The sequence below is a fragment of the Canis lupus genome, chromosome 15, assembly GCF_011100685.1.
Source record: "Canis lupus familiaris isolate Mischka breed German Shepherd chromosome 15, alternate assembly UU_Cfam_GSD_1.0, whole genome shotgun sequence".
Classification (NCBI taxonomy): Eukaryota; Metazoa; Chordata; class Mammalia; order Carnivora; family Canidae; genus Canis; species Canis lupus.
Genome location: NC_049236.1, coordinates 30,885,965 through 30,901,507, shown reverse-complemented (window position 1 = coordinate 30,901,507; position 15,543 = coordinate 30,885,965). Strand labels below are relative to the sequence as shown.

The 15,543-nt window shown below is 35.2% G+C and overlaps 1 protein-coding gene across 1 annotated transcript in view; it reads left to right on the top strand.

Moving 5' to 3' along the window:
- ATP2B1 (ATPase plasma membrane Ca2+ transporting 1) overlaps positions 1-15,543 on the top strand; it is a 69,571-nt gene that overhangs the window by 20,021 nt on the left and 34,007 nt on the right. Inside the window, 6 exon segments of the mRNA NM_001197084.2 lie at positions 3,960-4,214; positions 4,307-4,432; positions 8,160-8,300; positions 11,265-11,303; positions 12,058-12,219; positions 13,869-14,083. Coding sequence (NP_001184013.1) covers positions 3,960-4,214; positions 4,307-4,432; positions 8,160-8,300; positions 11,265-11,303; positions 12,058-12,219; positions 13,869-14,083 — 938 coding nt within the window.

Genomic DNA, 15,543 nt, shown 5'->3' with positions numbered 1-15,543 from the left:
TAACAAAAACTATTTTCAGTGGGAGTGGATTTTGTTACAAGGACAAATCTTTTTGGAACTTGCACTGCTTTCAGTTGTAGAATATAGTGACAAGCCCTTTCCCAAATTTGCTTATGGAAAATACTGGCATTAGATATCCAACTGGAAAGATACACTAGAGTTGTCAGTGTCTGTCATAGGACACTTTAAAAAGAGTCAAAAATCTAGAGGGTGATGAAATGTTAGTGTTTGCATTTTTTAAATATCTATTAGTGTACTTGTATCTTTTTATCACATTATGTCTTAACACTAAGTAGTAACTTGTTTGAAAAGGAAACCCATTAATTGTAAATCTGTAGTCCTAGAAATGTAAATTCTCAAAATTTCTTCTAGTGCTGTTTCGTGTGAAAATAAGCACTAAAACCCTCTGTAAAGGAGTCTTTAGTCTTTAGTCACTACCAATGATTCTCAGATTTTTAGTCTCAGGACACCTTTACATTCAAAGTTAAAAATTCAAAAGAACTTTTGATTATATAACTTTATATTGTAGATATTTACTGTATTTTTAATTAAAATCAAGGAATTTAAAAGCATTTTATCATTGCATTAAAAATTATAACTAAGTGCTGTGCTGTTATAATTACTATAATTATTATTAATGAAATTTTAAATGAAATAACGAAAAGAGTAGTAATGGTGTTCTTCATTTCCTTGTATCTCTTTAATGTCTGGCATAATTGAAGATAACTGGATTCTCATCTGCTTCTGCATTTAGTGTGTTGTGTATCCATGGCTTTGGAAAATTCTACACATTCCTAAAATATAAGGCAAATTACATCTTAGTCTTATTACAGACAGTTTTGACCTTGAGAGATCCTCCTGGGGTTCCTGGACAATACTTTTTCAGAACTACTTTTTATATACTGTTAATGTACACACATAATGCACCATCCACGAAGTAGCTCCAGTGGTGATTTTTAAGAAAGGAATATTTGCTAAACAGTAGAGAGCATAGACTGAATTTAGATTGTGCATTTCTCTTAGGTGACTATGTTTACAGAGAACCCTGTGGTGAAATAGATTTTTTTATTATAATATTTGTGCTTGGACTTTACTGAAAGCATTATTAAAATACAAATAGATATAAAACTGGAACTACAATCCTTTTGTAACTTGGCCTTTGCAATTATTTTTTGTTGCAGCTACTCTGAAAATTTGTAATGATCATCAGTAGGAAATATTTCTATAAGTATTTTACTACCATCTGTTTCAAACTCATTCTAACTTTATCTGTATAATCTAAAGTAGAACTATATATGAAATGGAAATACGACACCAATTTGTTTCATTTTCTCTTTTGGAATAGTCCTCTAAATATGCATGTGAGATTTAAAGCTGGGAATGATATAATTGTCTCATAATTCCTTCCCCTCTAATCTCTGTTGCATTGATTTTTAAGCTTTTTTGATTATATATATGCCTAATCAGGAAGAAATCTGAGCATGTATCTCCAAACGATCCATTCATGAATTATATATACTTAAAGTCATCTACATAATGTGTATACAGTATTTTTATAATGTGCATAGTTTTAAACATATGCAAAAATATAAATTGAGATAATTACAAGATGCAGTGAGGTTTAAAATTTTGATGTTTAATAACTGTAAAATGTCATTATTGATAACATGATTGAATACACATTATTATATTTTATAGTTTTGATTTAACCTTGATTTAGGTCTGAGTTTAATTTATTTCAGAACTTGGTTTTAATGTTTCTTATAGCTGAAAAGAAACTTTTAAAACATTATATAAATCCAAATGGCAAGAAGTCTACTCACTAATGATTCTTATTTTCACTCCCATCTACCAGTTACACAAACCTTTTTGTTTGACATATGACTGGTAAATTGCATCTTCTCTCAATCTGTTGTTCTTGCACATTGTTACAAGTACTGCATTTTTAAATTTTTAACCAGTAAGATCAAAACCCATTGAAATGCTTCATTTGGAAGATAATACTTCAGCTGCATTTCAAGTTGGTGAAAGTGGTCAACATAGTATTTCAACTTTCATCTGTCCCTGAGTCCAGAGTTGCTTTACCTAATGCAGAGAGCTAATCTATCTTTTGGGCAAGGGGAACGTGGAAGAGAAACTGTCCTATCATTCCTGCCATTTAGAACATTGTAAACCATAAATTCATTTAACTGGTTATTGTGTACAATAATACGTGGTCATTTCTTTAGCTCAAATGTAATTCAGAGAGAAGTTTTAATATTTGCTCTCAACGGGTTGTCTTGCCATCTCTTTTGGGGAACTTGCTTTTGTACCCATTGATGGTTGAATCCTGCTGATGGGCCTCAGGATTTATTATTATTATTATTATTATTATTATTAATTATTATTAATTTATATCATCCCTTCAAATTCACCACCAGTTAATTTTATTCCAGTCTCTGTATTCTCTCTCTTCATCTCCCATATACCCCTCCTGGATTAATCTTTATCCAGCATCTTTATACTTCAGATCATTTTCTTTGGTTCATGCTCTCTATTCTGAAATATGCTTTAATCATATCTGGTATCATTCATTTACTCATTCTTTTCTTTGAATGATCTTTTTTCCTGCTTTACCTGTCCTAAGAGAACTATTAATTTTTCAGGCTTTTCAGCTCAACCCTCAGTAAGAAAGAACTTCTATATAAGAATGCAAAAGAACATTTTCCTTCATGTAAATTTATAAGTAACCAAAGTGGTAAACTTTTAAGAAACAATGCTTACCATTACTACATGTATATCCCTTTTATTTTGTTGTGTTTTATTTTTTAAAATGCTGGATCATGAGCCACTGAATTGATTTTAGACTCACAAATAGATTAAAGCTGAAAGTCTAAACAGTGCTATTTAATTGTTCTTTTTTCAACATTGTTGACCTTAAATTTGAGGTTTTGGGGGTTCTTCCCCCCCCACCCCCCGTTTTTATGTGAACTTTTTTGCGCCATAGAGCCTTTGTACTGATTTTAATCTTTCCCTGGAATGCTCTTTCTTTAATCTTTCCCTGGAATGTTCTTCCTGGAATGCTCTAAAGCAACTATATGGCTAGTTCCCTTTTATCATTTGACTCCTAGCTCAAATGTCAGGGACACCTCAGAGGGGCCTTCTGTGTTCACACAAACCGCAGTCCTCGGTCTTCACTTGATAGCACATTACCATCCTTTAGTTTCTTTATGGCATTTACGATATCTGAAATTATTTGTGTTTTATGACCTGAATTCTTCGTATACCATCTGCACATACCAATCTGAATATGGGTTTCATGTGGAGAGGGAGCTTTGTGCTTTATTTACTGCTATATCCCCAGCTCCTAAAGTAGTGTCTGGCACCTAGAGTAGGTGCCCATATAGTTGGATTAATGAGTAGCATCTGGCTTACCTTTTCATGTTATGGAAACTAAGTTTTTCTTGTACTCCTGTAAAATTGTACAGTAAATAAAACATGATTCATGGGTAGCACATAATTCTTAAGTTTTCATGTACATCTTGTCTAACACATGTAATAATAGCGTTAACCATGGGTCAAGTGCAAAGGAATTCTCAACCATTGCTCTACCTACTTTAAAGTGTTCTCTCATTTAATTCTTACATCTCTGGAGAAGGTGATATCGTAATTTGAAGAAACTTGAGTCTCAAAAATCAGTAGCTTGCCTTCTGGAAGATTTCATCTTCCCCAGTGTCCCCACTCTTAACTAGTACCCTCGACTGCCTCCCTATCCTTAGGGTGAGAATTCTTCAGTGGCAGGGAACTTGACATAGTAAGCATTCTTATCATTGTGGAATGCTTTGGGTTCAGTAGGGTATTTAGAGTAAAATTAACAAGGTATGTAAACATCATAATTAACTTATTGCATGTCTGTTGTCATCAGTTCAGAATCTTGTTTTGTTTTGTTTTTGATCAGCATTTTCTTTCTTTCCATATAGTTTGTGGAGAAGTTTCTGTTGGAGAGGAAGAAGGTGAAGGTGAAACTGGTTGGATTGAAGGAGCTGCAATCCTCTTGTCAGTAGTGTGTGTGGTATTAGTAACAGCTTTCAATGACTGGAGTAAGGAAAAACAGTTTAGAGGTTTGCAGAGTCGAATTGAACAAGAACAGAAGTTCACAGTCATCAGGGGTGGTCAGGTCATTCAGATACCTGTAGCTGACATTACTGTTGGAGATATTGCTCAGGTGAAATATGGTAAGTAAAAAACGACCAATACTTCTTAACGCTACAGGTAAAGTTACTGTAATTTTGTTTATAATTTAGCATACCATTGCTTTTTGTTTTAGGTGATCTTCTTCCAGCCGATGGCATATTGATTCAGGGCAATGATCTTAAAATTGATGAAAGCTCATTGACTGGTGAATCTGATCATGTTAAGAAGTCTTTAGATAAGGATCCCTTACTTCTATCAGGTATGAATTTCTTTTGTATCTTTGAACTTTTTTGTCTTCCACAACTATATGCCATTTGTCATTGAACACAGTTTCCCTAAGAGTCGACGATGTGAAAGATTCTGTATTTTATTTTTTTTTAAGATTTTATTTATTTATTCATGAGACACACATAGAGAGAGAGGCAGAGGGAGAAGCAGGCTCCGTGCAGGGAGCCTGACGTGGGACTCGATCCCGGGTCTCCAGGATCACACCCTGGGCCAAAGGTGGCACTAAGCCACTGAGCCACCCGGGCTACCCCAATTCTGTATTTTATATTAGATTCCACCCTTATATTCCTTAGGGACTTTTTTTTTTTTTGGTAAGTTTGCAGAGATATTAGAGATTTTTGAATCCAGAGCCATATTTTACAAATGAGGAGCTTGAGTCCAAAAAAAAAAAGTGATTTTGAGAGTCATTGTTCATGTTAGTGTAATGATAAAACTAAAACATAAGCCTGATGATTTCTACTTTTCTCTTTTTCTATCTTACATTTATTCTTAAGGCCTATTGATGTATAAAATTAAAGAATGATTGTTTTTAAAGCAAATTAACGAATTCTCGATGGTGATCTACAAAAGACTTTTTTTAAGAACTGATAAAATCCTTAAAATTTATCAAAGATTACATGACTAATCAACAGTAGATGTAGCAGTAACACCACATCTACTAGGGAGGATTGAATTTGCACATAGGTAAGAGATGTTCTGAGAATAAAGAGTACGATTTTTACAGATGAGGGTACTGTTTGAAATGGGCAGTTGGGTGTCTAACTGGGAGGCTTTTCTAGCAGTAACTGGTAGCTTGACCTGAGGTTAATTGGAAATGAAAGGGAAGGAATGAAGGAATGATGGGAAAACTGGCCTTTAAAAATGCTGAATGAGAGGAAACCAGAGTATCACAACTTGACTCCAAAAGCATGCCAGTTCTTTCACATTTGATTTCCAGTTTTTTACTCTTTTAATTTTTTAGTATTCCTTATAGAATTTACAAAATTGTCTATAAGACAGTTGTTTACATATGTTTGTTAGACTGAATTATACCAGAACAAGCAGAGTGTTGCCTATTTATCTTCTATTACCATTTTCAGGTGTTAATGGAATGCCAACATTTTATACATCATAAGGAGATGTTTGCTGATTTAACTATGTAATAACTTGGCACCTGCAATTTTTCATTCTTAAGATTGCAAATATGTGCCTAAAAAGCTTATTATAAAATATCCCACTACTAAAAATCAGAGTAATTACATATGTATGCATTTATAAACACCGTTATTAAAGGGTAGAGGTCTCAGTTATAATAGAGGCCTATCCAGAAACATCTTAGGATTTGTATACCTTCAAAATCCTACACTACCAGGAACATCCTGTTTGGTTTTTTCTTTACGTGGCTGTATTTGTAATTCATTCCAAATACATATATCTTGCATATATAAGTACAACTTATACTTATTTAGCTTACTCCGTGCCATACTTCTGAGAAATTGTATTTGTTAGCCGGTAAAGTCTATATATATAGTCTTTCCAAGGAAGGGAAAGCAATTTGATCATACCTTAATACCATAGACTGCGTGAGCCACAGAATTTGGCAAACTGAGGTGGTACTCTTTTGACTTTTTGCCATATGCACTGCATGGACCTTTATGTACATCTAGCTTACTACAAAGTGTTTAGCTCTTCAGATTGGTGTCCTTTAACTGAACTTTGGTCCTTTTTTATTTTAACAGCTTGCTAGTAAGCTTTATGTAGACTCAGGTTCCGAACACACCAAGTGTACCCCACAAGAACGCTGTAAATTTTCCATGGTTAAGAAAAGACTGAAATAACTTTGCAGAGTCCCTTATCGTAATGTGGGTGGGAAAGTTTTTCTGCATTTATTTCCCTATTCCAAAAATGTACTAAAAAACATAAAATGCATTTATTTTTAAATTTATTCTCATGATGCCATCTCTCACTGCTGTTCTTGGCTTTTTAAATTTAGATTTTTAAAAGCAGTTATTCAGTTAGCAGTGGGGATATGACCAGAACAAAAACTGTTTACTTTGCCTGAGCACATTAACCACCAGCATCTGGTTACCTGTGTTAAGGAGGAATAGAACATAAAAAAATAGAAATCTTCTAAAAGCCAGAATTGTTAAAAGAAAGAAATTGCCTTTTAAATGTAGAAGTTGCTCAGTAAAAACTGTCCTGAATTTCGTTTGTTTTCTTTGCTTTTTCACTGACAAGCTGGTAATTAGGAAATATTCAGAATATAAATTTTAAAAGGCAGGAAAATCAGAGGCACCTGGGTGGTTCAGTTGGTTGAGCATCTGATTCTTGAGCTCAACTCAGGTCTGAGCTCAAGCTTAACATTGGGGTCCACGCTGGGGCTGGGGCCTACTTAACAATAAAACAAAGAATAAAAGCAAGAAAGTCAGAGGCCTAAAAAAATTCACATTGGATAAGTTCACCAATAATTAATAAATATATTTACGTTTTTAACTACTGGAATAAGTCCATATGCTTTATGATTTTATTTAGCAAATAACCTTTGTGCATTAATTGACTTGGTATATAAGATGGTGCCCCCATATGGTTGTAAACCCAGAGATCAAATACGATAACTGTAAAGAAGACTATATTGAGAGCTTAGAAAAAGAATTGCTTTTGAAAGCTACTTAAAATTCACAAAAATATTACAATAGAGAGATGGGGAGCCTTTTAATTAGTGAGGAAAGGTGTAGAGATGTGGATGTACACGTTGGAGAACGCAAAGCAAACTTACTGGTATTGTATGATAAGAATATGCCCTTTACCCCCGACTGAGCTGGATTGAATCTTTGTCTTGACCTGTAATTGTTGTATAACCTTGGGCAAATTTCTAGAAAATAAGAAAAATAATGCTTACCAACTTGCAGGATTGTTGTAAGGAACAGTTAAAATACAATCAGTGTTCCCATTTCTGTTCCAAAGCTCTCTGTAATGGAATATTATGTTAGAGTAGTAGATAAAAAGTTTGAGAGGTTAGCTGATCTCAGGGAGAAGACTTTGGACTTAATCCAGTATGCAGTTTAGAATCCGATGGTTTTGAGCCATGAGACACTTCTGAGAAAATTCATATCTTAGGAAGATTAAAACTGATGTCAGGCAAACTGGAAAGACAGACTAGCTAGGAGGCTGTTGCAATAATCTAGGCTGACTGAGATGAAAGCTGGTTTAGGCACAGATTTGGGCTTTGGTGTGGTAAATGGGACATTTGTTGCTGCAGAATCCTTTCGCTTATAAGCATATTTCTTTTTTAAGCAATGTGTTTCTCAGAAATGTCAGTAATGGTGAAGGTAATTTTACAATTAAAATTAATATGTATTCCTTGAACACCCACAAATTTCAGACAGTGTGCAAAGGCACTTTACATTTGTAGGTTTATTTGAACCTCATTATTTTTATAAACAGCAGGTACTATTATCCTCATTTTATGGGTGAATAGTTGAGATGTTAGAATTTGCCCAGCATCCCATGATACATGAGTGTGCAGGGAGCTTTGAATTCAGATGAGATGGATTACAGAGTTAAAACCTTAAGTGTAAGAATTTGGGTTTTACTTAATGTCTTACTGAGTTTATCTTATTAAATACCGGATATCAAAGACAATTCTGAGTAAAGTTTGAAATTTGAGGGTAAGAGGAAAAAAGCCATAGCAATTAAAAAAAAATTTTCTGTTGCTGTAGGTACTCATGTAATGGAAGGCTCTGGAAGAATGGTCGTTACTGCTGTAGGTGTTAATTCTCAAACTGGAATTATCTTTACCTTACTTGGAGCTGGAGGTGAAGAGGAAGAAAAGAAGGATGAAAAGAAAAAGGAAAAGAAAAGTAAGATTGGCAGTTTTCTGTAAGAATTGGTATTTGGAAATATGGCAGCTGGTCATAAGAAAGGACACAGAAAAATGTACTTCTTTTATGAGGTTCTTATAGGAAATGATCTACAAAAAGTTACTCGATATAGTACTTTTAAGTGGTAGAATTAATGGAGTCCCTTCCATTTCCCAATTTTCCTTGTAGACACTGTAGTCCATAAAGAGCCTTTAGTGAACACATTAATCTCCTTTACCATAGCCATACAAGTTCAGCATCTTGAACACTTTCATTGGCTTTATTTATTCTGTTTATTCTTTAGTTTTAGCATCTTTCTATTACTTTACGAGCAACATGTAAACTCTCACTTCCTATTTGCTTATGTTTTTTGCTTCTTAATTCATAGCTTTGTCAACCATATCACATTTTGGTCTCATTGAGTTTTTCATCTATTTCAAGTTTTCTACTATTCACATTTCCCACTCTATACTTAAATAGGTGAAAACGTTACTCTGACTCCTATTATGTTTATTGCATTTAGCCCAAAATATTTGATATCAAAGTTTTAGAAATTTGATATTGTCCCATTGTATCTGCTATCCCTACAAGAGTTCTATCCTCAACAAAAATTTATAAGCATAGCTTATACACAAGGATCATACAAGAAGGTTGGGTGACTGCTCAAAATTACTTTGCTGGAAGCATGTTTCTTTTCCTTTTTCCTTTTTCCTTTTCCTTTTCCTTTTCGGGTGAAGTGGGCAGGTGGAAACCCCTTCGACAGAGACATAGACAGATTTCCCACTTCGAAATTTACCCTTTCCCTTTCCCTTTCCGTCCTTTTCCTGGTTTTTTTGAATGTCCTTTACCTTCATTTCTTCCTTTCCTTCGTCATTTCCTTCTCTCTCTCCTTCTCTCTCTCTCTATCTTCTCTTTCTCTCTTCTCTATGTCTCTCTCTTTCTTTCTTTCTTTCTTTCTTTCTTTCTTTCTTTCTTTCTTTCTTTCTCTTTCGATTTTATTTATTTATTCGAGAGAGAGAGAGAGCAGAGGGAGAGGGAAAAGGAAGTTCCTTGCTGAGCAGGGAGCCAGATGCAGGACAGGATTCCAGGATCTCAGGATCATGACCTGAGCCACAGGCAGATGCTTCACTGACTGAGCCACCCAGGTGCTTCAAGCGTGTTACTTTTTTTAAAAAGCTCTCCCCACCCTGTTTCTAAGTATCTACTTTACCACCCCTTTCTCCCACTCAGGATTGCTCCTCCACAGTTATTTCTCTTTAGGCTGACAGCAGTTTACTGTGGTTTAACCACTTGGATTTATTTAATTTTACTTAGGATAGTAAGCCCATATTTCCTTCTTAAACATAAATATTTTGAGATCTTCTAAAACAAAAACCTTGCTAAAATTTTGGTTTGCTGTAACTACAGCCATGCTTTTAATATTTGGATGCTTTGTTCTTTGGGTTTTGTCTTCAGTTGCAGGATTTTTCGTTCAAACAAAAACATACTTGAAAAGTTCTGACTGGAAGAGAAAGTAGCAAGACCCCCATTCTAAGTTCTCCTGCCCCAGTCCTCACGTAGCCCTCCCTGTGCTTCCTTAGGTTTCTTAAGGTGGAGTGGAAGGCAATTTGAAAACCAGTAATAATGACCATTTACTGAATGCTATGTGCATTATCTCCTTAATCCTTAAAACCATACAACGACCTAAAGATGAGTAACCTGCTGGTTACAGAAGTTATGTACTTGCTCCAGGTCAGAGATCTAGTAAGTGACAGATCAGACCTGCTTGTCTGACTCAAGAGTCTGTGCTCTTAACCATACATGGTGCTGCATCCTGACTTATAGGAGTCGAAGGTCAATGGACCCTGTTTAAAAAGGAAGGGAAGCTTGCAGCTTTCTTGCTGACCCCCACAATATCTTTTCTAACAAGCACGGTTTTGGGTTTTTTTTTTTTCTAAGATCTTAAACTTCTGTTTTCATTAATCCAGTCAAAAATGTTCCCAGGAATGAACATCTAAGTTGCATCTTCTCATTTTTGATTGTCGGGACTGTGTTTCTGTTTGGTGTGTTGTTTTTCTTCATAGAATGGGCCATGTTTCCATCTGTGGATTTCAGTCCTTCTCTCATTCCCTTAACTGCTTTGGCTGTTACTCAGAAGCAGTTCAGGGTAATCTTTCTTGTTTTCTGCCTAGTCTAGAATGTAGCTGTCTGGTCCCTCTCTGAACTCAGCTTGTTGAAAGTAGCTAGATACTCTCTTACTATCTCCTCGTCTATCTTGAGCATCTGTTCCTTCTTGACTCTGTTCCATGTTTCCCAGTTTGAAGATGGTCTTCTAGATAGAGAAATTGGAAGAAAAATTGGCTGAATGCCTCCTCTTTGTTATTTTCAGTATTATACTGCCTTCTCCAAACAATAGACTTATTCCTTCCTTGATTACTTTTATTGCTTCAGATGTTCCCATCTTTTTTCTCCAAATTTAAAGTAATTTGGGGAATACCTTAACTGGTAGTCTTATTGGCCTATTCTTTACCCTCATACTCGAATTTTACTTACTTATGCCTCCTATCTACATAGTTTGGGCTCTCATTCTCATCACAGCCTTCTCATGTGCCTCTTGTCTTTATGACATTTCTCCTTCCTTCCCTATTCCTGCCCTTTTCTTCTTTTCTTAGAATTGCATGTGTATTTAGTTTGAGGCCCTCTTATACCATATTTGGGTTCATTACAGCATCTAAAAGAGTAAAGTCTTATGGAGAAAACAAACAAGTACAGATGCCCCAAATCATTTTGGAGTATTTCCCCTGGTTAAGACCTAGGGAGTGATTGACGCAGGAAGATCATTACAAGCCAAATGCTTTCTAATCTATAAGAGCGCACACCATCGTGTAACAGTTCTGTTATAGAAATGTGAACTACCTCTGCATAATTTAGCATGACTGTCTTCATTTCTTTTGGAAAGCTTTAATTCCCATTTTGTTCCTACAGATAAGAAACAAGATGGAGCTATTGAGAATCGCAATAAAGGTAAGTTCACAAGGCTGAAAGTACAGTTAGCTTGTTTTCATTGTATCCAAAAGTATATCTACTATGTACTGTATTCATCCAAAAGTAGGATACAGGTACCAGGGGAAGTAAACAGTTGATGTTAACTTGAGTTAACTTCTCTTCCTGCCACTGCCTTACTCAGGCTGCCTTTACAATGGCAGTAAGATTTTAACTGTGATTTGTGGTATTATGCTAAGAAAAATCCAGATGTAGGTAACTTTCAACTTGAACACTTCAGGTTTTTTAATATCGGTTACTGTAGTATTGCTAAGAAAAATGTGTAAGAAACAACTTAGATTTTTTTTTGCATTTGTTTAGGTCTGTAAACATGTACATTTTTCTATTTATATGGTTTACATATAATGTTCTACATTATGGTCACATGTGGAAGGGATTTATAGTGTTTGGGGTAAATCTCATCAAACACAACAGGGGGGAAGAGAAATGATTTGGTATTTAGTTCTTAGTTTAAGGATCCCATGTTTCTTCCTCTTCCTCATCCCTATTACCTGACACAACATACTCAAATCTGGTATGAAGATTCACAGCCTAGTAGTGTCACTCTTGTCTTATTTTCTCTGGCTAGACATATACCTATGCACACACAAAGCTGAATGTTTAAATCTTTTCAGCTTCTGTAAGAAACTGATTGGTTTCAGAAATCATTTCAAAATGCTAATAGTTTTGTGTGCCTTTAAAAATGTAGTGAGGTTTTATTTGTTCTTAAATCTAGCAAAAGCCCAGGATGGTGCAGCCATGGAAATGCAGCCTTTGAAGAGTGAAGAAGGTGGAGATGGTGATGAAAAAGACAAAAAGAAAGCAAATTTGCCAAAAAAGGAAAAATCTGTCTTACAAGGGAAACTTACAAAGCTGGCTGTTCAGATTGGCAAAGCAGGTATGATGTACAGAAGAAAATAAGGTGTTTTGCTTTTAAAATATGCTAACCTGCTTGAAAATGATCTTTTGACCCACTTAAGGCTGCAAATTGTTGCTCTGTGGGTGGAGAGGGGGTTAAAAATATTTTCAGTTTTATCCATTATATTATATACCAGGTCTTTGAGTTATTACAGATCCTGATAATATCACTGTAGCTTAGGGACTCTTATCCCCATTTTATGTGGCAGGAACTCATAATAAGTGGTCAGGTTAGGATGAATGAAGACTGCCCAGTTCACAAGCCCATACTCTTTCTTATCTGTGAATTTCTCATGATAACTGAGAGCAGTAGACAGAATGCTAGTAGTGTAGTTTCTCAGAACAGATTACTCAACTGTGTTTTATTTTTTCGAAAGATTGATTGGAGAGAAAGAGAGTACATGTGTATGAGTGAAGGGGAGGGACAGAAGGAGAGGAAGGGGGCAGAGAATCCTTAAGCAGACTCCCTACTGAGCACAGAGCCTAATAAAGAGCTCAGTCTCAGGACCCTGAGATCATGACTTGAGCCAAAGTCAAGAGCCAAGCACTTGATCAACTAAGCTACCCAGGTACCCCATGACTATATTTTAATAAGAAATTTCACCACACATTTTGCTCATCTTTTTACTGAAGATGAAAAATTTTTTTTTCTTAAAATTACTTAAATTGAATTGATTAGTTAGAGCACCATCCTGGTGAGACCAGTTTCCAAATTGCTATCCTCACTATAAAACACCTGTTAATACAACCACTTTTTATGGGGGGCAAAGAGCAGAAGCAGAGCTCTTAGCTAAAAACAGAGCATGCCCTCCAGTATCATCTATGTGAAAGAACAAGTGGAGGAATCAGCATCTTTTATTAAAAGTATATTGAAAAAGTGAGGCTTTTGTTTCTGTTCTTAAGTTTATCCAATAGCCAATATTTGCTTTTTGTAATATATAGCCAAATAGTAATCCTGCCTCAGTGTTGGGGAAAAGGGTGGATTGTTTGGGGGAATGGGAAAATGGTTGGATTATTAGGTGCAAATATGTAGATTTGTCTTATTTTTTAGTAAACATTTGTAAAAGGCTAAATAGTCCACAAAATAGGTAAATGGCTTATAAAACATGAAGCACTAAGGATAGATGAAAAAATAACAATTGAGAATTTATTAATAAAAAACATAGGATTGAGTATTTAATTCCAAGTCTCCCCATTGGTAAGATTTTTACCAGCTTCTATTTCAACATTAAGCAGTTGCCAGCATATAAAGTACCTGCTTACTCTAAGCTTTTGGTATTTCCTTGTCGTTGCCTATTATTTTGTCTTAGCTTTAGTAGAAGGCTGAAGATACAGTTAAGTCTAGGAATCACACTTTCTACCAGCGCTCCTGGGGACAAGGGCTATACTTGGAAGCAGAAATTTAAATCTGACAATGCCAAATGATGAGTTAGGTGCCAAAAAAAAAAAAAAAAAGTTAACAGTTTCTCAGAGAAATTTAAGTAAGTATCATCAAACCAGTGGTAATTTCTTCCAGTGGCTAATATGTACCTGACAATGAATAGTGTCTGACTACTGAAATAATGGCATCTTTTTTCTTCTTCTTCTTATTTTTCTTCTTCTTCTTTTTTTTTTTTAATATACTGAAAGGTTTGTTGATGTCTGCCATCACAGTTATCATTCTGGTATTATATTTTGTAATTGATACATTCTGGGTTCAGAAGAGACCATGGCTTGCTGAGTGCACACCAATTTACATACAATATTTTGTGAAGTTCTTCATTATTGGAGTTACAGTTCTAGTGGTTGCGGTACCAGAAGGTCTTCCCCTTGCGGTCACTATCTCGCTGGCGTATTCAGTCAAGGTAAGCAGGAAAGGGTTAAGTGGATTTACTAAGTTTAAAACTTTCCTTGGTGGAGAAAATTCACATCTCTGGTTACTCTTTTCTTTCTGGTTCTGAAAGTAGAAGTTTTCCATAAATTTATAATTCCCTTTATAAATGCTATCACGGGTCTCCTCATCCTCGCTGCTCCCCGCCCCTGCCCCCAAGTTGAAAGTCTATATACATCAAGATGTATACACTTCCTCACAGGGCATTCTTGACACAAAACCAAGCACAACACTGCGAGGCAAAGTTCTAGTTTAATTTTCACTGTATGGTAGTTCCATTGCAAGTCACATCACCTCCTTATCCCCCATCTCTATAGTTAAAGTAAGAATGCTTGTCATTGACCTGTGGGGAAAACAGTGAAGAGGCTTCTCTCCAGTCCAAAGTTCATGAGCCTCCTTGTTTCTGCTCTCCTGTCCTCATCATAACACAGCTGAGCTTCCACACAGTAGACAGACTCCGGTTCCTAAAATATAATTCAGCTATATTATTTCCTAAGCATAAAACACTTAGAAAAAATCCTACCCGGAGTGGCCCTCCTGACCTCTCGGGCTTCATCTTGTACCTGTCTCCCTCTGGTCACACTCTTCAGCCTCACTGACATGTGTCACAGAATCTGGGGCCTACTTGTTCCTTCCTGTGAATTACCCGCTCTTTATTCAAGTCTCTTCCAGTGTTACCCGTGGTAGCTCAGCTCTTGTTTTCCAAGTAGAATGCTAAAAATGAGCTTTGACTCCTTTGCTCACTACTGTTTACCTGAAGTTGTAATCTGGTTGATGATTACTAATACTTCAATTAATTTTATATCTTATGTGGAAAAGGTGAATTAGATCTTTAAAAAGGTTTAGCTAGGGCAATTTTGATCTCTTAAAATGGCTTTGCAGATAAAATTATACTTAATGGGGAAGAAGAATGCTACTCTTGTTAATTTTCTGATGTTAAATTTGCTATTCTTAAGTAGTATTGCTGTGGTGATGAGAAATATTAATAGTCCTAGTTTCTGCTTTAGCACTCTGATCCTCAGTATTCCAATACATTTTTATAATAAACCTATTATGATATGAATATGGTTTGCTTACTGTTTGAGTTTATTTTCTTTAAGTATATCTTTCATTTTCAAATGGTAAATGTTTCAGTGTGATGAAATATAGTGTAATCACCTATTTGTCTTTTTTTGATGTTTTGAAATAATTAGAAATAATTAGGGTAGACAAGTTTTAGATACTGTTCATTTTATCAGTTCTGTCAGTTCATTTTGAGTAGTCATTAATAACATTAATTTTTCAGTGGATCAAAAAGATATAGGCAGAATTAATTTATATTTCTTTAATAGAAAATGAATAAAGAGCATTTTAACTACTGTTCTTTAAGTTTTTATTAAATGTTTAGCCCATATGTTATTAATTACTGTTCTTTTTCTCCATCCTTTATTAGTA